General features: G+C 45.1%; 1 protein-coding gene across 2 annotated transcripts; it reads right to left on the minus strand.

Annotated features, from left to right (window-relative positions):
- Nucleotides 1-7,683: 7,683 nt before the first annotated feature.
- Nucleotides 7,684-25,465, minus strand: DNAJC5G (DnaJ heat shock protein family (Hsp40) member C5 gamma). 2 transcript variants are annotated; one of them, XM_081945310.1, is made up of 6 exons: nt 25,356-25,465; nt 21,360-21,478; nt 18,863-19,076; nt 18,573-18,726; nt 16,732-16,815; nt 7,684-10,900 (listed from the first exon to the last, which is right to left on the minus strand). In XM_081945310.1, the coding sequence occupies exons 2-5, from the start codon at nt 21,470-21,472 to the stop codon at nt 16,736-16,738; spliced, it is 561 nt and encodes a 186-aa protein (XP_081801436.1). In that variant the 5' UTR covers nt 21,473-21,478; nt 25,356-25,465; the 3' UTR covers nt 7,684-10,900; nt 16,732-16,735. The 2 variants fall into 2 exon arrangements, with proteins under 2 accessions (XP_081801436.1, XP_081801437.1); XM_081945311.1 differs by lacking the exon at nt 25,356-25,465 and adding an exon at nt 25,022-25,280.
- Nucleotides 25,466-27,338: the final 1,873 nt, after the last annotated feature.

Genomic DNA, 27,338 nt, shown 5'->3' on the forward strand with positions numbered 1-27,338 from the left:
TCTCCTGAGCCTACAAGGTTATTTTTAGTAGGTCACATGACCCTAATGGAATCCCAGCTGCCATTTTTGTCTCAGTAAAGGGTGCTGGGGGGGCAAAGCAACAGCTGTCAACGGGATCAGGTGACACTTAGTCACTACTCCACAACAAGCGATGACACCTTCAGAAGATGGCTGGCAGACTGGGGGGAAGCAGCCAGTGGCATACTCCTGTGCTATATCCAAAACTGTAAGATTCAAGTATTGTTGGGGAAAAGAATTAAATCTTTTCGCATATTGGATAAGAATAAAGACCTTCCACTAAAGTATAACCGGATGTTAGGTAACTGACTGGAACCAGATAACAATTCAACATGCAAGTGTCTACTAAGGAATAAAATGAAGTCTCTGAAGTGAGGCGTGGTAAGAGTCACACGGGTATTATCACAGCCCTTTTGCCCTGGAGGCTGAGGTAAATCTTGAGGCCTTTGCCCTGGAGGCTGAGGTAAATCTTGAGGCCTTCGGCCCAGAAAGAGTCTTTTTCCTGACTCTCCCTCACTTCGAAGACAAAGGTTTTTTTTCTACAGGAATTTCTTTCTACAGGAATTATTTTCTACAGGAATTTTTCCACATGAATTTTTACAGTTTTTACCTGCTTTGACGCTTCACCCCTCCTCGCTGTGCTCAGTGACGCTAGCCAAGCTGCGCTGCTGGCTAGCGTGAACCCAGGCAACCGGACATTCACGTAATTGGGTAGGAAGCCCCGCACCGCGTGGGTGCACTTCAGAGGGCTCTATGCACCCAGGAAGCCATCAGAGGACTGGGAACTCAGCAGATTCGTCCCCCAGTGCTCCCGAGCTCCAGTCGCAAATCGGCGGCCACCATCTTGGTCCTCCACCATCTTAGGAGCACGTGAGTGAGCGCATGACCGGTGTGCCTTCTATGGACGCCGAAAGTGCTCAGAAGAGTCACTGCTGAAGCCGGAAGAGGCTTTGAAGGCCCCAACTCCGCCGGTCATCTGGGGAGGGCCCTGTTCAGGCGGTGCGCCGCCAGTTGGGCTGCAGATGGGTGTCAGGGATCGCAGGAGTGCGGAGCCTACGCAAGGAACGTGCAAGGCAAGCGAGGCCGGCAAGAAGAGAGGAGGCGGTGAACAGCGTAACCATGAGTATGCTGGCGGAGGCGGCAAGGAATGGAGGTGCCAGGCCCAGACCACCTAGGGATTCGGATCTGGACGAGGGGACCTCTAGGGGGGTTCCCTCAGCCACCAGAGGGAGGTCCCCTGCCAAAAACGGCACCCCCAGGCCCCATAGGAAGGGAACCTCTGGCCAGGAGGTTCGGATTACCAGGGCCTCCTCAAGAAGGTTCAGGGCCACCATCAGTCCCTCTCCTTCCAGATCTTGCTCCCCCCGCAGGCTTCCTGCTCTGGAGGAGGCCAGGGTGGCTTCCCCTGGTTCCCCAAGGGGCTCAGGCAGAGGGCACAGCTCCCTATCGCCCCCCCCATTGCCTGCCCATCCATTGGAGGCTAGGGCAGACCCCTTTGGGTGCAGGGTCCCCAGCCCTCCCAGACACCAGCTGGCACCACAATCCCCCGAGCCAAGGGAGTCTCTGCAACCCCCAGATCTGCATCCCTCCCTCCCAGAGCTTCCTGATAGCTTCCAGGAGGTGTTAGCCAGGGCCATTGCCCAAGGGATTGCTTTGGGCATGAAGCACCAGTCCCAGGGTTCTAGGAGTAGAGCTTCCCGGGACCAGTCTAGGCGTCACCAGGATCTCCCCAGGTCATCTGCCACCAGAGGACCCAGGTCATCCTCCCCATCCACTGCCAATGAGGCTTCGGATCTAGAGGAAGGGGAGCTGAAGGAGGTTGATTTTTCTGAGGATGAGGACGCCCAGGCTCCTGAGGCCCCCAACATCACCGGGCTTTTTCCCTCCTCCTTGTTTAGTTCCTTACTGCGTAAGGCCAGGGCCACAGCAGACCTGGATACACCCTCAGAGCCCAACGCTACATCTGCCACCCCCAGCACTAGCGGGGGGAACAAGAAGGGGCCCTTCCACAAGCCCCAAGTGGAGAAGGAGTAGATCCCCACTCCAGAGATGTTCCTAGAGGTGCTTAAGTCCCAGTGGATTAAGCCAGGGTCTTTTCCCAATCCGGGGGCAATGAACGCAGATTTTATAATCTCAACTCTACCTTTGCCCAAGCTCTGCAGGTACCTTCAGTGGACACTCCGGTTGCTTGGCTTCAGCGTCTGCGGTGGTGACAGGAGACATAGCCTACTGCCTCAAAGCAAAAGACAAGAAGGTGGAGATGGTTATGCGTAAGTCCTTTCAGGCCATTACTTGGGCTATCAGGGCGGCCACAACCGCTTCCGTTTTTAACAGGTCAACAGTGCTATGACTGGAACAGCTAAGAGACAGGACCCCGGCCACCGAAGTACATCTACTACAGGACATCTCCAAGGTGCTGGCAGCCACCCAGTTTTCGGCAGATGCCACGCTGGATGCAGCTAAGTATGCCTCGCGAGCCTTGTCGTCCTCTGTAGCGTCCAGGCGCCTGTTATGGCTGCGTCACTGGCAGGCGGAGTCTCGAGCTAAGTGGCACCTGGCAGGAGCTGACTACACTGGGGACAAGCTATTCGGTTCTTCGGTGGATCCAATCCTGGTGGAGGCCAAGAATAAGCGGAAGGTCTTTCCGGCACACGACCAAAAGGTCAGATCACCGACCGGCCCCGTACCCCAGGAGAGCATCTTACCACCCACCAGACATGGACCCCCAGAATCAAAGGTACCCGGTTCCCAGGTTTCACAGGCAGGGGGACAGGCAGTTCCCAAGGGACAGATTCAGAGGCCAACAGCAGAGCAAGCGGCCCTTTCGAGGATGGAGCTGCCGTCCTTTCCCCAGTTTCAAGTGATCCGACCGTAGATCACCCCATAGGCGGTCGCCTCTCCTTATTTGCGGATGCCTGGGATCGCGTCACATTGGACGAGTGGGTCCTCCAGACGGTTAAGCTCGGGCTCCAGCTGGAGTTCCGCTCGCAGCCCCCGAATAGATTCTGCACCTTCACCTCCTCCAGAGATCCGGCCAAATGGGCCTGTAAGCCAAGGCCATCAAGCACCTGTTAGACATCAGGGCTATAGAGAGGGTACCAGAGGGGGAGAAAGGTTCTGGATTCTATTTGAACCTGTTCCTTGTCCCCAAGAGTTCAGGGGGGTGGAGGTGGAGGACCATTTTGGACCTTAAACTCCTCAATTCCAGAGTGGTCTACCATAGGTTCAAGATGGCCTTGCTGAAATCCATCCTAGAAGGCATCAGACAGGGCGATTACCTGGCTTCCATCGACCTCACGGAAGCCTATCTGCATATCAGAATCGCTCCAGAACATCGTAGATTCCTCAGATTCTCCCACAATGGCAGCCACTTCCAGTATAGAGGCCTCCCCTTTGGGCTGGCCACAGCTCCCAGGACCTTCACTAAGGTGCTGGCCACGGCTGCAGGCCACCTTCGTTCCTTTCTGGTCAGACTCCATTGCTACCTGGATGACATCCTAGTCCTAGCCAGGTACCCAGACACTGCTAAGCAGGACCTGGGTCTCACCATCGACATGCTAAGGTCCCTGGGGTTCTTGATCAATCTTGAGAAGAGCCATCTAGCCCCTTCTACCAGGCTCCAACACCTAGGGTCCATCATAGATTCGGTGTCTGGAGAGGTTTTCCTTTCCCGGGAACGTAGGGACAGCATCGTTCAGCTGGTTCAGGAGATACGCAAGTCACGCTCTGTCCCTGTAGTTCTTCTTTCCAGGCTCCTGGGGAAATTTATTTCTTGCATAGGGATCGTGCCTTGGGCTCGTCTCCATGCCAGGGAGCTCCAGTGGTTTCTGCTCCCACACCAGAGAGCCGGGCCGAGCGACGCCAGCTTCAAGCTCCGAGCGTCACCCCAGGTCCTCCTATCGCTTTGTTGGTGGTTGACCCCAGCCCTAGACAAGGGGTGACTCTTCAAAGAACCAGCAAGGAAGGTGCTCATGACAGACGTGAGCCTGTTCGGCTGGGGAGCACACCTGGAGGCCCAGATAGCCCAGGGCCGCTGGACTCCAACAGACCTGCACAACAACATCAACTGGTTGGAGTTTATTTATTTATTTATTTTATTTATTTATTCAACTTATAAGCCGCTCCCTCTCCTCGAAGGGACTCGGGGCGGCGTACAATTAAATACACAACATATTGCACGGAGGAGGTATATAAATAAACAATTATTACAATTTATAAATAACAATAACAATAAAGTTAAAAAGACAATAACAATAAAGTTAAAAAGACATTAAAATACCCTAAAATTTAAAATTGCCAGGGGGATTAGAAGATAGAGTTCTAGTTAAGCCAGGCCGGCTAGTTGGAACAGGGCCATCCATCTGGCTCTACGCCACTTCAAGACTATGGTGACCGACCATCATGTCCTGGCCCTGACGGACAACATGGCAGCCAAGGCCCATGTGAACAGGCAGGGAGGCACCCACTCCAAGGCCCTGCGCGACAAGGCCCTCCGGTTGGGGAACTGGGCAAAGAGGAACCTCCGGTCCATCAGAGCGGAACACATCTCCGGGATAGAGAACCAGCAGGTGGACTGGCTCAGCAGGGAGACGGTTGACAACGGAGAGTGGCAACTCCATCCCACCGTCTTCCAACAGATCTGCAGGAGGTTCGGCCGTCCAACAGTGGACCTCTTCGCAACTCCAGCAAACGCCCAGCTACCAAGCTTCATATCGAGATTCCCATTCAGAGGCGCCATGGACATGGACGTGCTTCGCTGCAGTTGGCGCCTGGTCTCTACGCTTCCCCCCCTTCCCCTCATTCCCGGGGTCATGAGGAAGTTAGTGACAGAGAGAGCAGAGATGGTCCTAGTGGCCCCCTTCTGGCCACGCTGCCCCTGGCTAGCAGACCTGGTGAATCTGTCCTCAGTCCCCCATTGGAGGATTACGCAAGGGGAGGTGACCCTGCTCCAGGGGTCTCTGGAGCATCCAGACCCGGAGTGGCTCCATCTGACCGTCTGGCGATTGAGCGGGAGCAATTAAGAGGGGCCCAATTCTCCATGAAGGTCATTAAGACCATCGAGGCGTACAGGAGACAGTTTACTACTCGCTGTCAGGCCTGTAATTATATTCTTTTTTAGGATCTTTGGCCTGCCACACTTTCTTATAATTTTCTATGCTGTTTCAATAGTGTAGTAGTTGGGAGGGGGGAATAGAAAGGAGTAGGATTGTAGAATGGATTGTTGACATTCTTTTGTAGAAGCCAAGGTCATCTTTTGTCTTCGCATCTCGACACCTGGCCGGAAGAAGATGGGTGTACATGCCAGCGTGGAAGATGATGATTGGAACATGTGATGGATTTGTGGGTGTGGGGAGAGATCATGAACTTTAACTGGGTGAACCCAGAGGATGTAATTTAGAGTTGAAAATTCCATAGCTGTACTAACATGCCTGTGGAATAAATTGCACCATTAAGGATGTTTTGCCTTGGACAATGATTTATTTCTGCATGGTATTTAGAACCCTAACACTCGCATCTACAATGCCTCCTGGGTCGCCTTCGCGGATTGGTGCCGCGAGGGACATCGCCCCAGGTGCGGCATCCGTGCCGCTGGTGCTGGACTTTCTGCAGGAAGGTCTAGAGAAAGGTCTGGCCCTTAGCACTCTGAGGAGGCAGGTCTCTGCCCTTTCCACAATCCTGGAGGGGTGGACGCCCCGCCTTTATCCCAGCACCCTGTCCTAAAGCGCTTCCTCAAAGGGGCGGCGAATCTGAAGCCCCCTCTGGTCCATCAATTCCCGACCTGGGACCTACCCACGGTCCTCCAGGCTCTGACCGAGGCGCCCTTCGAATCCTTGAAGGAGGTTTCCCTCCACTTCCTGACCTTCAAGGTAGTCTTCCTAGTCGCCATCACGTCAGCCAGGAGGGTATCAGAGCTTAATGCTCTCTCCAGCAGAAGGGACCTCTGCTCATTCCTAGACAACCGGGTCGTCCTCAGACTGGACCCCGCGTTCATGCCCAAAGTCAACTCTCCCTTCCACAGAGGCCTAGAGATAGTTCTGCCGGACTTCTGTCCACAGCCTTCCAGGGATGGAGAGAGATCTTGGCATCACCTAGATGTCAGAAGAGCCTTGCGCATCTACCTGAAGCGCACGGCACCCTTCAGGCGCTCTGAGGTCCTCTTCGTCTCCTTTCAGACGTCCACCCGGGGAGCCAAGGTCTCCCCAGTCTCCATCAGCAGGTGGATCAGATCGGCCATCTCCAAGGCCTACGAGGCACGAGGACTCCAGGTTCCTGAGGGCATCACCGCGCACTCCACCACAAGTGCTGCCATCTCAGCGGCCTAGGCCACCCAGGCTCCTATCGAAGAGATCTGCCGGGCTGCCACCTGATCTTCCCCCTCGCCATTCATCAGGCACTACCAGCTAGACGCTTACGCCTCCGCGGAGGCAGCCTTCGGGAGGAGGATCCTTCAGGGAGTCCTAGACTCTCATGGGGCTCAGGCCCAGTGATCCATCCCATGGACATCTATCTTTGGTATGTCCCATGTGTGACTCCTCCCACGCCTCACTTCGGAGACTGTCAGTTGGTCTTACCTGAACTGCGTGTCTCGAAGATGGCGTGGGAGTAGTCACTTCCCCCCCCACACACACGTTAGGGCACCCCACGCCAGGGGCCTGAGTTAGTTCAGCGGTCAGTCAGGGACCAGGCAGGAAGGATGTTTTTTTTTATCTGTCCCTTTCTTTCCAGGTTCTTTGCTACGACCATTGGTTAATCTGGGAGGTCAGAGGAGGTACGGGGGTGTGGCCTCAAGATTTACCTCAGCCTCCAGGGCAAAAGCGCTGTGATAATACCCATGTGTGACTACTCCCACGCCATCTTCGAGACATGCAGTTCAGGTAAGACCAACTGACATTCTCTTATTTGCATTTCTTCAGACACGTTCCATGAAATATTGCAAACAGAGTTTGCAATTATGAAGTCAAGGAATGCTGTGAATATGTAAGTGGCTGCTCAGTCTCTTTTTTTGCAAGTGCAGTTAAGCTGTTGGCTCTTGGTTTGATTGTACTTGACACATTAAGCAGCATACTCTTCTCAACATTCAAAACGAATCATCAAAATATTAAGGGGAAACATGTAAGATTATAATAGACTTAAAGGTAACTCTCGTAAATACTTTGCAAAATAAACAAGTCTTACAACTTTGACATTCAAAGCAATTTATAGCCATTAGCCAAGGATACTTAAAAAGCCATTGCTTTGAATCACACCAACCAGTCTTAACAACATAAATATCTAAACCAGCCTTGCAGATCCTAGAGCCTTCCAAACAGGATTTCCGGCAGTCGCAATCCAAATCTGGATGGTTTCCAACTGGGGTTGGAGCAAGGCGGCTGCTTAAAAATAATTGGGATCGTTAGGATAAAGAAACAGAAATCGATAGTGTGTACTCTTACTCATTAAAATCAACACTGTGTAGTTTGGGAGGAGAGTATTATTTTTCTAATTACACAATCATTTTAAGCCTCTTTATCTGAATAAACGTTTTATTGGAAAACTATGTAGAAATTCAGGCTATATATTACTAATTATATTTCCCAAAGTTTTTATTACTAACTGGCTTAAATGTAAGCTGACTTCAATTGTAAAGCTTGATGGATGGATGGAATAAACATTTGAGTAATTAGGTTCAGTATATAGGACAATTTTATTTTTGTATAGGTTCTTTCTTCTTTCCGCATATAATTTAAAAAAAAACATTAATACCTATACAAACATTTGTTAATTGCCTCAGGCTGAAACACATCATTTCCATCCGTTCTTGCCTCTTCAGATGGATCATACTTCTCCAGGATTTCGGTTTTCCAGCCCTGCTACTTATTATCCTTTTAAATGAAATGCCAAAAGTTGAATTTGGTAGCTTCTGCAGGAAAAGCACTCACCCATTGACTGAATCCATCCCACTGAAATGCTATATATGGGATTAGAATACTTGGAAAGGCTTCTTAGAAAAGATGTGGGTGGACTTTCAGCTTACAACAAAAACAGAAGATTTTATCACTGATGTCCAAAATAGCAGAAAACAAATCACCAATAATCACTATTAAACACCGCAGGATATTGGTGCATTGGACAGAGCCTGGGGTACGCTTGGGATATGCAAGAAAAAGCTAGAAATGTTTGCATTAAAATACATACACCGATTAAGATAATCTTAAAAAGATTAATGTACGGTTGAAACCAGAGGTTTTTTTTTCTTTTGGGACTGATGGAGAAAGGGTTGGAAAAGAAATTGATTTTTTTATATGCAGCAAGATTATTGTATGCATAAAGATGGAAGGATTCGGCGTTATCCCCAAAGGAAGAATGGTTGGTAAAAATGATATAACTGACTAAAGTTCACTTATTTAGTTAGGGAAAAGAAATATCTACAATTATTGCTAATGGGAAATCCCTTACAGACCTTTTTGCATGAAATAGAAAAAATGGACATTATTTATGGTTTTGATGATTAAACAGAATAGATATAGAAAGAAGAGAGGTATGTTGTAACCATAGAGGTAAAGATATAGCAATAGCCATAGCACTTATATACTGCTACACAGTGCTTTAGAGCCCTCTCTAAGCATTTGCTTTATATTTTTTCTACATGTTTCTTTCTTGCACTTCTCTTGGATTCCTTTTTCTTTCTTTCTATTAGCTTATGTTAGTTTTTTATTCTTTAAAAGATCTTTAATAAAACAATATATTAAATGAAACATTTTTGGACCTAGATCTGATTCTCAAAGCAAAAATATGTATGATTATGTCTTCCTGACCCATTTATTATTTTCCCAACTGTAGAGAATAGTCACTTCCTAATACTTATTTTTCTGCTAAAGCAGGGAGGAGATGTAGTCAAATTGGTACCAAAGTTACCATTCTTAAGCCATATAATACCATTAAGACTGAAGAGACTATGCAGTTTTTAGGCAAGGCTGGGTCAAGCATGTTAAGTTGTAGAATAGGGCACATTTGTAATTAAATTATAAAAACACAATTTCAAAATTTCAAGTTCCTGTTGATATTATACAGATACCTATTTATTATACTCCTCTTGACAATTATTCAGCCCCTGCTTCTATTCTATTGTCTAAAAATCCATATGATTAAAATACATTCTTTGGAGCAGGATTTCTCAACTTGGCTATTTTTAAAAGTGTGGAATTCTAGGAGTTGAAGTTCATACATCTTAAAAGTAGTTGCCAAAGTTGAGAAACACTGCTCTGAGGCAATGGAACAAATTAGCTTTATTTCCTATGTGACAGTCTTTTAAAAAGATCTTGAAGCATTTAAAGAATAAAAGATGACTGCAGCAAAACAGGTCAGACATGGAAGTGTAGAAGTCAAACCTCTCCTCAGACGCCTGGATCTTTACATATGGTGGTTGCCGCTGACATTATTTATCTGTTGTCGGCACCTTATTCCACCCCAATGTGTGCGAGAGAGAAAGGGCTCTCACAACCTGTGCTGTCTAATGACAAAAGATTTTAAAAAGCAGATTTCTATAGTATCACTTGCTTATCTTATAGCTTATGACTATTCCCATTCAGCTATATACATTTTGATCTATATCTGTATATCTTGTAAATTTGATTTAGCGCTCTTGATCATTTAAATATCAATATTTAAATTGGGTTTAAATATTGATTCTGATTTCCAAGGTAATGTTTCTTCCTCTCTAGGACCTATTTCTTTATAAAAACGTTGAATAGGATAGATGTAACTCAGAACTCAACATACTTCACACATTCCCACCCAGGTTAATGTGCAAATTAAATACTAATTGTTGGTACAGTTGCAAGGCCAGCTATTGATCCTTAAATAGCATAATCCAGCCCACAAATATATTAAAAGTAGTAATTTGTTACTTGCCTTGTTCTACTAAAAATTTCAGCATATGGAGAAAACTAGGATGTCCTTAAAAGGCCAAGCAGAGATTGCACGCAAAGTACGTAAGACCTACCCCAATATTCCCAGGAATGTATGAATGAATACATCCTAAGGAAACATGAACAAAATAAAACAGCTCTTTCCTTCAGAAATATTTAATTGTGCTGATAAAATCCTAACAATTTCTTTTTTAATCACAGTGTGAAAAATGCCCTTGCCCAGTACTGCCCCACAGAAAAGGATTCGGGGCAGCTTAAGAGGCAGGATGCTACACAGCAACTAACGCTCCCTGGAGTAGCAGTTCATCGTGGGAGATGATGGGCAACACCAACTTACCAGGCAGGCACTCCAAATCCCACCATACTTCACACTACACCCTGAAATGCAGCTTGGCACCAATGCATAGGTCAGAAAGGGCAGTCCCAGTTGCCAAGGGACAGCCCTGGCAGGGCAGTTTGCCTCCCTGGCACTGGGAGGCAGGGAGCCCAATATCCCCTCCTCCATCATGAGTTAGGCTTTGACAAGGGCACAATATGGCTGGCTTAAAAAACACAAAATACCAAGATTGGAAGGAGAAAGAATGACTGGGGATAAACACTGCTGGGCTGGCAACATTCATCCATTTTCTTTTCCTTCACTGCTGGGGGAATAATACAGACTAAACAAAGAACCGTTCTGCTGCTGGAGAAGGGGAAGCTGTTCCTTGGGCCCAAAGAGGCGGAGCTAAAGTGTCTCTCTTTCTTTCAAGCCAGCCCCTTTGCAAGGTCTGAGTATGCCTGTGGCCATGTTCCCTGAGAAGATTTATGACTCTGAAGCAGGCATTCAGGCACCCTCACCAAAGTCACTGCACAGCATCACAACTGGAGAGGGAGCTCTTCGTCCAGAGTCCAAATGATTGGTAATTCAGGATTGGGCAGAATGTCTCTGGAATGGTTGCTGGAATAGGAACTGTGCTGTGACTGGAAACCGAGCTCTGATGGAGGGAAGAGAAAGTGAGGTTAGAAAAGGAGGAGCAAGATAGAAAGCTCGAAAGCGAGTTTGCCTACTAGAATGGACAGATGTTTGACCTGGGCTTAAGAAATGTCTGCTGTTGGTCTGTGCACAGCATTCATGATCTGGAGAAAAGGATGACTCTTCTTCTTCTGAATAATCTCTCCCAGCGCTAACCAGTGGATCAGTCACCAAAATAGAAGAGACTGAGAGAGTCAAAGCAACTATCGACACATAAAATAAAACAATTGTTCAGGGTAGCCTTAGCCTTAGATGTCAGGCCTGGAAGCCATCTTTTACATTGGGCCTTCAGGCCTGCCACATTTTCTGCTGGGAAATTGGGATGGGGGAATTATATGGAGTATGGGAGATATATAGTCTAAATAACATTCCTTTGCCCTGCACCTGGAGTGGCATGACTGGGAGGCATCTCCAATTGGGACGATGCCTGATTGGACCATGTGATGGACATGTGGGTGCTGGGCAGGGACTTGAACTTTCTTTTGGGTGGGAAAAACCTGGAAGCTTTTAGATTCAGGTTTTCCTAAATGTGCCAATATGACATCTCTAATAAAATGGAACTTTGAGGAAACTCAAGCCTCGGAGTCTTCTTTCGTTAGGGGTGTTAGTTGGAACTCTGACATAGACACTTTTCCATCTAAGCGAATATCAATATTGCTACTAACGTGGAATGACTGCATCGGCTGCAGTTATTCTTGGCCATGGCTCCCTCATCTTCTACTTTGCCCATCTCTACGTGAAGTCAGCTGCATCAATCATCCAGATAAATTTCAGGCATGTAACTATTCCTTTGTGAGCTAGGCAACAACTAGCCAACTCGAGACATGGTGAGACATCCAAGTCAGCTCAGGAGTTCATGGCTTCCATGACGGCTATGGACCTAACTCAGTTAATTCAAGACCCCACTCATAACAGGGGACACACACTCGACCTGATTTTCGTCTCTGGATAGAGGATGAATGATCTAGATTTAGGGGATATTTCTATCCAATCCTTGTCATGCTCGGATCATTTCCTCCTTAGGCTTGACTTCTATACTGCCACCCCTCGCTGCAGGGAGGCGGAACCGATTTGATGGTTCCGCCCCAGGCAATTGATGGATCCTGAAAGGTTCCTGATGGAGCTTGGGACTTTTCCTGAATCCCTTGCTCACAGTTCGACCGAAGCCCTAGTGGAAGCCTGGGATAGGGCGGCCACTGGGGCCTTGGACTGCGTTGTGCCTTTGTGGCTCTGACACAGTGCTGATGCCGGGTAGCTCCCTGGTTTACCGAGGAGCTCCGGAAGATGAAACACTTGAAAAGACACCTAGAGAGTGATTGGAGGGCCAGCCGGTCCGAATCCGACCGAACACTAGTAAGAATTCATATTAAATCCTACTTAGTGGTGATAAAAACGGCAAAACGGCAACATTTTTCCGCTCTTATCGCGTCCGCAGATAACTGCCCAGATACCCTATTTAGGGTGACCCGCACCTTACTTAATCAAGGAACTGGGGAAGACCCCTTGCAGAATAGGGCTGAGGAATTTGTTCAGTATCTGCAGGATAAAATCGCTCAAATTCGGGCAGGCTTGGACTCTGACTGGGTAGATTCAGGCGAGTCGACGGGGATGAATCTTGTGGAAACTACCTGGGATGAGTTTGACCCTGTGACTCCCGAGTGCATGGACAAGATTATGGGGAGACTCAGTGCTGCCACTTGTGTGCTGGATCCGTGTCCCTCTTGGCTAATTTCAGCTTCCTGGGAGGTGACACGAGGCTGGCCCCAGGCAATTACCAACGCTTCATTGAGAGAAGGGTTGTTTCCCACCGCCTTGAAGGAGGCGGTGCTGAGGCCCTTCCTTAAGAAGCCTTCCCTGGACCCAGCCTCTTTAGCCAACTATCATCTGGTCTCCAACCTTCGCTTTGTAGCTAAGGTTTTTGAGAGCGTGGTAGAACGTCAGCTTCCCCAGTATCTGGATAAAGCTGCCTATCTGGATCCGTTTCAGTTGGGTTTCAGGTCCGGGTACAGCACGGAGACAGCATTGGTCGCGTTGGTTGATGATCTCTGCCGGGCCCAGGACAGGGGTTGTTTCTCTGTCCTGGTACTATTAGACCTCTCAGCGACTTTCGATACCATCGATCATGGTATCCTACTGTGACGACTCAGGGGGTTGGGAGTGGGGGGCACCGTTTTGCGGTGGTTTTCCTCCTACCTGTCGGATCGATCGCAGTTTGTGTTGACTGGAGGGCAGAGATCGACCCCGAGGCGCCTCACTTGTGGGGTGCCCCAGAGGTCGGTTCTCTCACCCCTCCTGTTCAACATGTACATGAAACCGCTGGGCAAGATCATCCGTGGTTTTGGGGTACGGTATCATCAATACGCTGATGATACCCAACTTTTCATCTCTACCCCAAACCACCCAAACAATGCCCTCGACGTGATGTTCCGATGCCTGGAGGCTACGCACTTAGTTTAGAAGAACACCTGACGGCCGTGACCAGGGGGGGCTTTTACCAGGTTTGCCTGGTATGCCAGTTGCACCCCTTCCTGGATCGGGATGCCCTGTGCAGAGTCACTCACACCCTCATTCTTTCTCGCCTGGACTACTGTAATGCTCTCTACATGGGGCTGCCCTTGAAGAGCACCCGGAGGCTTCAGCTGGTCCAGAATGCGCGGGTTGTCATGGGGGTACCTAGGTGCTCCCATGTTGCACCCCTTTTAGGCGGCTTGCACTGATTGCCGGTTGTTTTCCGGGTGCGATTCAAGGTGTTAATTATGATCTTTAACGTGCTCCATGGCTTAGGCCCAGGGTACCTGCGAGACCACCTACTGCCACCAGTATCCTCCCACCGTCCAGTATGATCCCACAGACTTGGTCTCCTCAGGGTGCCGTCGGCCAGGCAGTGTCGGGTGGTGACCCCCAGGGGGAGAGCCTTCTCTGTGGGAGCGCCTTCCCTTTGGAATGAGCTGCCCCCAGAGCTTCAAATAATTCCCGACCTCCGGTCCTTCCGGCGCACCCTAAAAAGTTGGCTTTTCCAAGAAGCCAGCCTGGTCTGAATAAAATAAATTATTAATTTTAATTGTCAATTTTAATTTAATTTCTAAATCTCATTGTAAATGTCTATTGTTTTTTTTGGATATTCTATTTAATCTTTCTTTTAACTTTTGTAATATGTGTTTTTAAGTTGTACGCCGTCCTGAGTCCTTCGGGAGAAGGGCGGCATATAAGTCCCATAAACCTAAACATAAACTCAATCTATCCACATGGCCTTTAATTGGCAAGGGATTTGTTCTCTGAAAGTTCAACAAGCCCAGTCATTACAATAGTAAGTTTCTGAGTGTGTATCCTCATTTATAGTACAGGGAGTCCTTGACATACAATAGTTCATTTAGCAACCATTCAAAGTTCAAACAGCACTGAAAAAAGTGACTTACGATCACTTTTCATACTTACAACTATTGCAGCATCCCCATGGTTAACATGATCAAAATTCAGATTCTTGGAACCTGACTCACATTTATGACCCTTGCAGTGTCCTGGGGTCATGTGATTTTGCAACCTTCTGACAAGCGAAGTCAGTGCGGAAACCAGCTTCACTTAACAACTGTGTTACTAACTTAACTGCAATGATTCACCTAACAACTGGGGCAAGAAAGGTCATAAAATCGGGCAAATCTCACTTAGCAAATGTCTCATTGAGCAACAGAAATATTGGGTTCAGTTGTGGCCCTAAGTTGAGAACTACCTCTATTACAGGTGAAACTCGAAAAATTAGAATATCGTGCAAAAGTTCATTTCAGGAATGCAACTTAAAAGGTGAAACTAATATATGAGATAAGACTCATGACATGCAAAGCAAGATAGTTCAAGCTGTGATTTGTCATAATTGTGATGATTATGGCTTACAGCTCATGAAAACCCCAAATCCACAATCTCAGAAAATTAGAATATTACATGCAATCAATAAAACAAGGATTGTACATAGAACAATATCGGACCTCTGAAAAGTATAAGCATGCATATGTACTTAGTACTTGGTTTGGGCTCCTTTTGCAGCAATTACTACCTTAATGTGGCGTGGCAAGGAAGCTATCAGCCTGTGGCACTGCTGAGGTGCTATGGAAGACTAGGATGCTTCAATAGCGGCCTTCAGCTCTTCTGCATTGTTCTGTCTCGTGTCATCATAGAATCATAGATTCTCTATGGGGTTCAGGTCAGGCGAGTTTGCTGGCCAATCAAGGACAGTAATCCCACGGTCATTGAACCAGGTTTTGGTGCTTTTGGCAGTGTGGGCAGGTGCCAAGTCCTGCTGGAAATTGAAGTCAGCATCCCCATAAAGCTCATCTGAGGAAGGAAGCATGAAGTGCTCCAAAATCTCCTGGTAGACAGCTGCATTGACCCTGGACTTAATGAAGCACAGTGGACCAACACCAGCAGATGACATGGCTCCCCAAATCAATACACACTGTGGAAACTTCACACTGGACTTCAAGCATCTTGCAGTATATGCCTCTCCATTCTTCTTCCACACTCTGGGTCCTTGGTTTCCAAATGAGATGCAAAAGTTGCTCTCATCAGAAAAGAGAACTTTGGACCACTGAGCAACAGACCAGGTCTTTTTCTTTATCCCAGGTAAAACGCTTCTGACGTTGTTTGCTGTTCAGAAGTGGCTTGACAAGAGGAATACGACATTTGAAGCCCATGTCCAGGATCAGTCTGTGTGTGGTGGCTCTTGATGCACTGACTCCAGCCTCAGTCCACTCCTTGTAAAAGTCCCCAACACTTTTGAATGGCCTTTTCCTGACAATCCTCTCCAGGCTGCGGTCATCCCTGCTGCTTGTGCACCTTTTTCTTCCACACTTTTCCCTTCCACATAACTTTCTATTAATGTGCTTTGATACAGCAGTTTGGGAACATCCAACTTCTTTTGCAATTACCTTTTGAGGCTTTCCCTCCTTATGGAGGGTGTCAATGATGGTTTTCTGCACAACTGTCAGGTCAGCAGTCTTTCCCATGATTGTGATTCCTACTGAACCAGACTGAGAGCTCATTTTAAAGGCTCAGGAACCCTTTGCAGGTGTTACGGTTTAATTAGCTGATTAGAGTAGGACACTTTGAGCCTAGAATATTGCACCTTTTCACAATATTCTAATTTTCTGAGGTTGCGGATTTGGGGTTTTCATGAGCTGTAAGCCATAATCATCACAATTATGACAAATCACAGCTTGAACTATCTTGCTTTGCATGTAATGAGTCTATCTCATATATTAGTTTTACCTTTTAAGTTGCATTACTGAAATAAATGAACTTTTGCACGATATTCTAATTTTTCGAGTTTCACCTGTAGTACAGAAAGCAGAAGAATTCCATTCCACAGCAGATTTTAACCCACAAGCTCTTCCACAAAATAGACCAGCCATATTCTGGAAAAAGCTCATCCCTGATGCAGAAAGATCCTAGATGTAGCCAAGGGTGTAATACATTTCAGAAAACAAAGGGGGGTCCATTGAAGGGGCTGCTATGCCGTAACATATGGTGGTGAAGAAAAGGCCCATAAACTCCAGTAGCATAAAGCTTCTTTTAGACCAGGGCTGTCAAACTACCAGCACGTGGGCTGGATGCATCACACCCTGGCCACACCCACGCCCAGTTTAGGGAATGGGGGAAAAGTCCCAATACGTCACATGATGCCTCCATGATGATGTGAGTTTGACACCCCTGTTTTAAACCCTTCTGAATCTAAACACCACCAGCTGCCAAAAGTCTCCCAATGACCTTCCCACCATACACCAATGATCGTGCCCTGCTTACAAGGTCATGGCTTGCGGGGCTGATTCTCATCTGTAGTGTGCAATGTTGTATTTGCTGTTGGCTGCATTCGGATAGCATCGCCACCTAGGGAAGATACACAGTATGTCATGCCCATTAGCAGCAGCTTCATGAGTTTGAAGCAGAGGAACAGGAGGAAAAGACAACTTTCAACATTCCATTAACAGTAATTATTATGTCCTAGACCTGAGACTGGCTACCTTACAGGGGGAGGGGAGAGAGTCTAAACTTAATAGGATGGGGGGGGGGGCTTTCAGGTTATTATTTATTGTATGGAACATCCACATTACATTTTGATACAAAAAACCCACGAGATAAGAATATGAAACATAAAATCAGATAGAATTTTTTGCTTCATTTGTTGGCAGCCAGAAAGTCAGCAAAGTCTCCATTATAGGGTTTATTTTGGCACTCTGTCACTATGTTGGATAGACTGTTTTTCGGTGTAGCAATCATAATTTGGTGATGGTATTTTGCCCCACTTATAGAGGGCATCAGCACATCTAGTATACCCAGAGAGAATTTGGTTCAGTGTTGTCCATATTGCACCATTTCAAGTTGATTAAAGCAATGGATACAATAAAATCACACATAAGAAACCCTGGGATTTTATTATAGTTTTTGTGATGATCCTCAGGCTTTTGCTTTTTTAAAAAAACAGTTTTAGGCTTGTCTTTAAGGTTAGTGTGTACAACTTCCATTGGCTCAAGGACTATGCTGAAACTTTGCATAGCATGGTATTACCAGCTACAGGTAAAGCCATAACCCTAAATTCTTTGCATTTCTTAAAGGGTGAAATGCTACACATTTCTCCTTTTTAGCTCTCTTACATTCTTCAAATTTCAAAAATCATTGAATCACATTGTTGAGGATTTGAAAGAGACACATAGGTCATCTAGTCCAACCCTGTGCCATGTGTAGGAAAACCAATTAAACTATATTTGAGAGATGACTATCCAGCTTCTTAAAAATCTTCAGGGATGGCAAACCCACAATGTCAATAGCCAGATTTTTGTACTGGTGAACAGATTTTAAACCCACCCCCGTGCTCCAGGAAACCCCCAGATTTCTTTTAAGTAAAAAAAAATTATCAACACATTCTGAGATGTGAAAAGTATGAGCAAACCACAAGAGGGTTTACACTGCATTTGTTATACCTGTGTCTTAATGCAGATACTTTTTGTGTGTTTCCTGTTCAAATAACTGAAAAATAGTACTGACCAAGTTTGGGTCAGCATTGTATGCCATTTTCAGTCATTCAAAGCATAGTCTGTATGGAATATTTCCCATTTTCCTATTAAATCAGGAAACCAGCAGAAAAACAACAGAAAAAGATTATTGATTTCTTCCTGTCATTAATTGCAGAAGTTAAATATTTTCTGCCTAGCTAATTACTTGATCTCCTGGAGATCGGAAGCTAGCAAGAAGTCAGGGCTTGCAGGAGGTCCCTGGAAAACAGGAAATGAGGGGACAAAGGAGCAGAGTTCATGTGAACATGTGAAGAGACATACCGGCTGCATCTGACATACCCTAGAACAGTGGTTCTCAACCTGTGGGTCGGGACCCCTTTGGGGGTTGAACGACCCTTTCGACACATATTTTCGATGGTCTTAGGAACCAAGACACCAATTTTATGGTTGGGGGTCACCACCACATGAGGAACTGTATTAAAGGGTTGCGGCATTGGAAAGGTTGAGAACCACTGCCCTAGAAAGAGATGCATATGCCAAAAACTCCACTAACATTTCCTGTGGATCTGGGAATCAGCTAGTGCATGAAACTGAACTCCAGCCTCATCTCAGTGTTTGCCCTAACAATCTCACCATTGTCTTCTGCACGGATCTGGGCCTCCAGGTCTTCAGGATTGACATACTTGTAGGACTCATCATCTTCAGGTGGGCGACATTTCCCACAACAGAAACAGCAGCAACAGCAGCAGCAGCAACATGTAATGAGGCCACAGCACCCTACTATTGTCTGGAGAAGGGATGCAAATGACAAAATTAGAGTAGTCAGTTACAGTGCTCTCATTGTCAGAGCAATAGCTGGCAGAAAGAAAAATAGCTGGAGAAAGGGGGGGGGGTTGTCTGTTCCTCTTCTATGAGCCACCTACCTTGAACCAACACTTGGACATGAGGAAGTAATACTTTACACTTTCTTCCCCAAACTGCTCAGACACGTAGAGTCCCATGGAGCCATATTCATCATAGAGACTCCGTTTGTTCTCATCACTGAGAATTACGTTGGCATTATTGATCTCCTTGAACTTATCTGCTGCTTCTGGATTATCAGGATTCTTATCTGGGTGATATTTCAAAGCCAGTTTCCTGGGGAGAAAGGTGTGGGAATATATATTTAAGCTACATCAGCAAACGTCCTCCACAGTGTTAATAGATTATGAGCCATCAAAGCTCAGGAAAGTCAACAACTCCTTCTATAATAAGAGCTATTGACTGGGCTCATAGTCTCTCCTTCTGTTCTCCTAGTAAGATCAGTGACAAGTCACAGAAAGAGGCTCTAGAACCAAATGGCTTAGAAAAAAGTGTTGTGGACAACAGCAAGAGTCCTTCAATATCATAAGTAGACAGGGTGATTTAGCTTTAGCAACTTGATCTTCTTTCTGGATCACTGCAATGTTCTCAACATGGGGCTGCTCTTGAAGAACATTTGGAAGCTTCAAATGGTGCAGAATACAGCACTACAAGTTATTTGGTGCATTCAACAACTATTTTCTGAGAGCTGCACTGGTTGCCAGCAGTGTGGCTTTTGATGCAATTCCAGGCGCTGGTTGTCACTCTTTGGAATTAGGTTACTTGAGGGACCATTGCCCCCCCCAATGGTTTCTAGCGAACCAATCCTGTTAGGCAGGATGGGCATATTTAAGGTCCTTTTGGTTTCTTGCAGAATTTAATGATGATGTTATGTGATTTATTTTTGGTTGCTATGTATTTTAATTTTTGTAATATATGCAATTTCTTTTTGATGCCTAGGGTCAGTTGGTAAGATGGGCAGCTATCCAAATTGAATAAATACAATGAAGTAAAAAGATACATTTAAATGGACTTCCAGATGTATAGTCTTCAATCCTAGAATTCTCAACAATGGCTGTGTTGGCTAGGGAATTCTGAGAGTTGAACATAGATGCCCTAGTTGAGAAAGATTGATCTACCAGTTTAGTAGATCAATATGATTACTAAGAGGACTCGGAGGCCTTTTATGGCTATGATGTGTATGACTTAGAGGATGATTTTTAATTTTTTAAAAAATTTACAAATAATCCTCAGCTTATGACAGCAATTGGGACCAGAATCTCAGCTGCAAAGCAAAACGGTTTTAAGATAGACAACACTGTCCACATGACTGCTTTGGTCAATGACCAAAATTCCTACATTCCTGTTTTTTTCATTTAAAAACTGCATGGTTCATTAAGGGGACTCCCAGGTAAGGAGTGCAGGGTGTTCAGGGGAGCGAGAAGGCCCTGGAAAGATCCACTTGGGAGCTGAATAACTTTTCTTCCAAAAGCCAAGTAAGATTTTCAGTCCTTGAACAAAGAGACACTTACGTACAGCCCGCACAGGTCTCTGCCACCCAGCTGAGGCACTTTGCACTCCTTACCTTCCCACACTCCTCCATTCTCTGCATGGGTTTCGGCTGCTTGTGTCTCTGGGGGGCCTGCCAAACGAGTTGAGCTCGCCTCCATGCATGGAAGGAAACTGAAAGAATGGGGCTGAAAACTAGTTGTTTCTGCACACAGCTTGCAGGGTAAAGGTGCCATTCTATGGGCTAGTGCTGCTGCATTTTGCATCATCACACAGCTGATACCCCAGGACTACTAGATGAAAGTCTACCCTGCAGAAGTCCTGCCTGTAGAATAATGTGACGTGTCCTAAAGTGTAAACCTTAATGAGTAATGCACTCCAGAAACATAATTTCTATGTAACCCGTTAACTAAGAGTATGCGAGTCAATTCTGTAAATATACCCACAGAATTTAGCAGTGCTAGCCTGCTAAGGGTTTATCAGAGACTTCTGGTGTTGGATGATGAAAGTTCCCCTGCTTGGCTTCTTTCTTGGGCACAGAAGAATGCAAAGCACTCTGTATCTCTGTTTGTGACAATCTGTTCATTGTTTTATAGGCAGTTTTTGGTTGCCTCCAACTATCAAAAGGATCAAAGCAAGGGGACTACTGTGAAGTCAAACATCTTGGACTAAGGAAGTCTAACTTAAAAGGGAAGCGGTGGTTCAGTGGCTAAAACACTGAGCTTGTCGATCAGAAAAGTCAGCAATTCGGTGATTCGAATTCCTAGCACCGCGTAACGGAGTGAGCTCCCGTTACTTGTCCCAGCTTCTGCCAACCTAGCAGTTTGAAAGCATGTGAAAAATGCAAGTAGAAAAATAGGGACCACCTTTGGTGGGAAGGTAGCAGTGTTCTGTGCGCCTTCGGCATTTAGTCATAACCACGAGACGTCTTTGGACAGCGCTGGCTCTTCGGCTTTGAATCGGAGATGAGCACCGCCCCCTAGAGTCAGGAACGACTAGCACATATGTGCGAGGGGAACCTTTACTTTTAATTTAAAACCCAATCCGAGAAAGACAGAATAGGTACCCGACCTGTATGCTTTCTTGATGTCTTCTGGGGAAGCACCCTTTTCCAAGCCCAGGATGTGATATAAGCTCTCTCCAGCCCGTGACATCTTCCTCTGTGGCCGTCCTCCTTCCGCCATCTTGTTCTAAATTAAACAGCAGCACAAAAAGGGTGTCATTGTAAAAGACAGTAAATGCCTATGGATCAGAATGTCTGTTGCCACACAGAGGTGCAGATAACCCCTGCTCTAGACCCCACTGTCAAGGAAGCAAGAATCTGGGAATATTCAGGGAAGGCATCTTGTGCTGTGGAGAACTCTTGCTCATGTCCTTTGCTTGAGGATTATATCTTAGTCTGCTAAAAGGATGAGAAAAGAAAGCTTATTGCAATAGAACCTAATTCTGTGGCCCTTAGTAAGCTGCCTTGGTATGAAGAGAAAAAATGGGGAAGTTGCCAAGTAAACAGATACCTTATACACCAGAAAGTGAAGAAAAATATGAAGCAATAACCATGCCAGGTTTTGCCCTGCTGTTTGTACAAAGCAATGCAGGCCAACGGGAGGGAAGATATGTTTTGCCCTCCCACTTTGGTGAATAAAGACTTAGCCTTAAGTCACTGAACCTGTGCATTTTGAATCCCATTTCATTCAGCTATAGGAACAGAAACCTTCAATCCATTGTCTAATACTCAAATAAGGCTTCAGCTCTTCTTGGTGCTTTGAGGCTGCTTATTCATGGAACCAGATGACAAAACTGGGCAAGATTCAATTTTGATTCTAGCCTTGGTCTTTCTTCCTCAGTTGAACTGGCTCAAGGGAGAAAATAATGACATGGTCCTCTGGGTCAACAGAAGCAGCTGATCTGTTTTATGGCCATTGTTATTATTTGGGGCCAAAATGGATACTGTTTATTAACCCTGCAGGGCAGTGGCTCAGCTTTTTTCCAAGTACTGTGTTGCAGCTTCACCTAGTTTAAATCAGGATTTTCCTCTAAGCCCAGCCTTCCTTGTAGTACACAGCAAGGCCCTCCTGTTGTGCTACCAGGCCAGCAAAGTTAAGACAGCCTGAGCAGGCTCTGCAAGACTGAATGTCTTAGTCAGATTAAACCCCCAAAGGCTGAGTCATTTCATTTGAAATGCCAATGGAATGAGGCTGTCCTGCACCAGGTATAGGTTGGGTGAGTTTTCTGCAATAGCCATTAGCCAGCACTGAATTCTGCTAACAGTTCCTAGCCTACAGAACAGTAAACAATGAGTGTTTGCTGAGCAGAAGTTAAGGAAAGTAAGATTATATTATTTAACTTCCTAAGCAAGAATTGCGGTATATATGTCTAACGACTTTCAAGACATTTTGCTGGTTGCCTTGTTTAATCAGTATGTGTAAAGCAGCTTTTTCCTTTAACTCATGGGCCACAAAAAATTTTTTTCACAGGCACAAATCTATTTAATTAACTGAACAGAAAGGCCCTGGGAAAAAGGTATCTTTTCTTCTTCAAACCAAAGTTGGTGCCAACGTTATAAAATGTTGGTGCTTGGTTTCAAAAGCTTGTGGAGAGATAAAATCAAGACCTGCAGGTTACAAGCTTTCCAATTGGCTTCATTTTCCAGAGCAGCTCCAGTTTCAAAACTCAAAGAAGGAAATAATACACCTTTAGGTCCATCCCGTGTGTGTTTTCAACCTCAAGAGCTTATTTTATTTTAACAACCCTATAAGAAAAGACACAGCATAACTCAAATTGCTCCCTGCCACCACAAACAAAAACACAAATAACAACGTGACAAAGCATTCCCTGTTTGGAGGCTTTAGTGTGTCCCAAACAGATACAATCAATCCTATCACTTGAGTGACCTTACTTGAGGGACAACTTCATCATCATCATACTGCATGAGATCTTCACATAAGGAAAGCTATGGGGCTTTCTTCCTTTCTCCTCCTCTTTTATTCCAGATCAGTCAATATAAAATAAATCTTACTTCCATCTACTAAAAATCCCAGAGTTTTATTTAATAAAACTATACATTACAGAAGAACACATTGGTGAGAACTTGTACAAATCCCCAAAGGAGACTTATGTAAAAAGTTGCACTCAGTATTCGAAATGTTATTTCTCTAAAGCTGCCTAAATAAATAGAGGTGTCCTCAATAACAATTCAAAAGTCTTACTTTTGCATTCCACATACCAAAAACATTTCCTGCCTCCTGTTAAACAATTCACATTTACTCCCGGAGAAGGCCGTCTATTCAGGAAATAAAATAATCTACTTTCTGTATCTAGATTAAATTGCAAACTTAAGTTTCAATCACTTAAACAAATTTGCTAGGTTGCACCTGAACAATAGCAAGTTCCCACTAAGTGGGGATTCTGCATATCACACTTTCCAAAACAGTCACATTCTCAATATTCATAGATTTTTTTAAACCCAAAACTGTCAAACAACCTCTCCAAAAGATATTTTCTTCCATTATTCCTTGTATAAGATTACAAAGAATAGAAATAAGCACATCATAAACCAATCATCAATTATCCAAACAGCGCCAAATTTACCTAATAAATATGCTGAAAGAGATTATGTTTGATAACTGAATTTCTTTTTAAAGGGACAAATTAACACAAAATAAAACACCCATCATTCAGTTATCACCCTGAGTTTGGTAAGAAAAGGGGATGCACTAAAGTAGCTGAAATCTTTATTTACTTTCTTGCTGGCACTACCCAAAGGAATCAGACATTCCCATTGTTCAGGATATCCCAAATTGATTAGTTATTATTACACAGCCTTTATAATTAAACTGTGATTAGCTTCTAAATTGTAATTATAGACTGAAAAGGTTTATACATTATACTGATAAAAATATGCATTTTTATAGTTCCCCATTCCCCTACACCAACTCCATAGAGAGGTCCCCTATTTTGGTAGCAAAATAGACAGTGGCTTGACTCATAATAGGCTGAAAATAGATGAACTATAAAACTGTTGTTCTTAAAGTAAATTATACAGCAATGGAAAGTCTCGGTGCCTGTTCCTCCTGGACAACCTGCTTCCCGGATCATTCTCCACGCCAAGAACTATTTAAATTATGCTCCAAGGCATAATTTATGGTACAGTTTTTCAAACTTACGTTCCATGGCATTCCCACTGGAGAATAAAGTAAAAAAAAAAAAAGGTTTACCGAAACAGGCAATTTTCTATCCAAGGAGCTTTGCTTCTTGATCAGGAGTTCTGGGGATTTTGTTTTTCAAAAACAGGTTCCACAGTCTTTAAAGAGAGTTGGAAACCCCCTGCTTTTACCGGCCTCTATTCTTCTGCCACCCAGGTTATGTTAAGCTTCTGTTGTTTGCAGCTTCAATAACTTTTCGCATCCGATTCCTGTTTTTAATGCTCTGGCAGGTCGCCTTCCTCCTTGCATGGCACCCTTTCATTTTCACAACATCTGACCTGTTCAATCCCTTCTTTTAGCGCCAAATGATTGCGATGGAAATCAAGTCAAAAACTTGTAAGGTCCCAGATGGTGTTCCAGGATATTATATTCTTATTACACTTTCCCTTCAAACTAAAACAGTATAAGCAGCATTTTCCACATTCGCTAGCCGTAGGGTGGGAAAACCATAATCCCCCGTCCTACTACAAACCTGGTTTTCGCCCTGGATCCGCCTCTCCTCAGTTTAAAAGTCTTAGGGTTACCTTTTACCTACAGTCCAGAAGCCGCTTCCTTCGCAGGGCGCTCGCTTAATCTCTTGGGCCTAAACACTTCCAGAAAATCCTATTATTTCCGCCCGTCAACCGCACTGATTTATATCAAGGTTTGCAACTCCCTAAACTGCACGGCGGGCGTCCCGCGGGGAACAAGGAAAAGAATAATAATAACAATAATAATAATAATAATAATAAAACAGGTCCTCCCTCCGGGAGATTCAGAGAAGGCCCGGAGCGCTGAAGCCACGTCTCCCTCCGCCACTCGCTGCTTGACCACCCCAACCCACCCCACCCCCGCCAGACAGACCGGCCCTCTCGAGCCCACCTACCGCTGGCTCGTTAGTTCCGCTCACGGAAAGCGACCGCCGGCCGACCGGCCTCCAGGGTGCTCACTGCGCAGACGCGGAAGTGTTTGGATGAAAGACGTGCCAATGGTGAGTTTGCGCGGCGGGGGGAAATTCCGCTGGAGCTCCTGCCTGGAAGACGTCCGGTAAGAAGCTCGCAGGATGCTCGTGTGTCTGATTACAGATTGATTATTTGTTTGTTTGTTTGTTTTATTATTCATTTGTTAACATATACAAGGTAACAGGTATTAGAATAGACATGGGCATTATCTCAAGAGATTGGTACAAATAGATGGATATAAATAAGTATAACATGGGCATGAACACATAAAATGAGTACATATCAATGGGGACAGTTGGACAGGGACGGTAGACACACTGGGGCGCTCATCCACTCCCCCTTAGGGACTTCTTAGGAAACGTGTGAGGTCCACGGTGGACAATTTAAGGGTTAAGTTTAAGATTAAAGATTAATAGAGTTGGAAAGAAACTCATAGTTCATCTAGTCCAACACCACCACCACCACCTCTCAGTCAGGAGACCCTAAACCATTTCTGACAAATGGCAGTCCAATCTCTTCTTGAAAGTCTCAGAGCCCCCACAACTTCCGAAGGCAACTTCTTCTGTTCCATGGGTTGATTGTTCTGTCAGAAAGTTCCTCTTTATTTCTAGGTGGAATCTCTCCTTGATCAGTTTCCATCCATTATTCCTTGTCTGGCCTTCAGGTGCTTTGGAAAATAGCTTGATCCCTTCGTCTCTGTGGCAGCCCCTCAAATATTGGAACACTGCTATCACATCTCCCTTGGTCCTTCTCTTCACTAGACTAGCCATGCCCAGTTCCTGTAACCATTCTTCATATGTTTTAGTCTCCAGTCCTCTAATCCTGGTTGCTCTCCTCTGCACTTTTTCTAGAGTCTCAACATTTTTATAGTGTGATGATCAAAACTGGATGCAGAACCCTAGGTGTGGTCTTACTAGGGCTTTATAGAGTGGTTATAGTGAGGTCTTTTTGAGATTTTTGCTGCTTCCTGAAATGGAGAGAGAGGCAGATGTGAGACTGCTTTTTGTAGCTTGGCACTTTGTTATAGGGATTTGATTTTGGCTGACCGTCGCAGTGTATTAATTCAACCAATTGTGGTTTATTCAGTCATGATTAAAACCCTGATTTAGCATATGTTGCTTTTTCAAGAGGCGATTGGATTTTCTGGATTTTCTTTTAAGACGTTTAGCTTCCATGACCTGGATGACTCCATAGACACTTAAGAGCTTTCAGATTTGACAAATTGGGATGAACTTTCAGTTTACTCCAGAGAGCAGCTTCCCTAGATTATAATTTTGTAAGCCTGTAAAACAAGGACAAATAGGCTGAAAAACTGCTTCTATCCCAGTGCAGTAACTATATTGAATTCTACAGTATACTGCAATATTGGTTTTCAATCTTAATTATATAGAAAGTGTATTTGTATTTTTATAGTTATAATGTACACTGAAAATGGCATTTAATTTTGTTGTATGATGTGCAATGACAATAAAGTAAAGTACAGTAAACTAACACTGCAGAATAGAGAAAGTCTTTGACTTACAACAGGTCATTTAGTAACAGTTCAAAGTTAGGGTGACACAGAAAGAAAGACTTATGACCGTTTTTCACACTTACAACCATTGCAGCATCGCCATGGCCACCCAGCTCCTCCCACTTATGATTGCATGACTGTAACTTCGTTGCTTGTATCCTTACAATTTATATTGATATTGTTTCCTGATTGCTTATTTGTACCCTATGACTATCATTAAGTGTTGTACTTTATGATTCTTGATGAATGTATCTTATCTTTTTATGTACACTGAGAGCATCTGCACCAAAGACAAATCACACTTGGCCAATTAAGAATTCTACTCTATTCTATTCTATTTTATTTTCCATTCCATTCTGCCACCTTTTGCAACCTTCTGACAAGCAAAGTCAAT

The sequence above is a fragment of the Natrix helvetica genome, assembly GCF_964273705.1.
Source record: "Natrix helvetica genome assembly, chromosome: 2".
Taxonomy (NCBI): Eukaryota; Metazoa; Chordata; class Lepidosauria; order Squamata; family Natricidae; genus Natrix; species Natrix helvetica.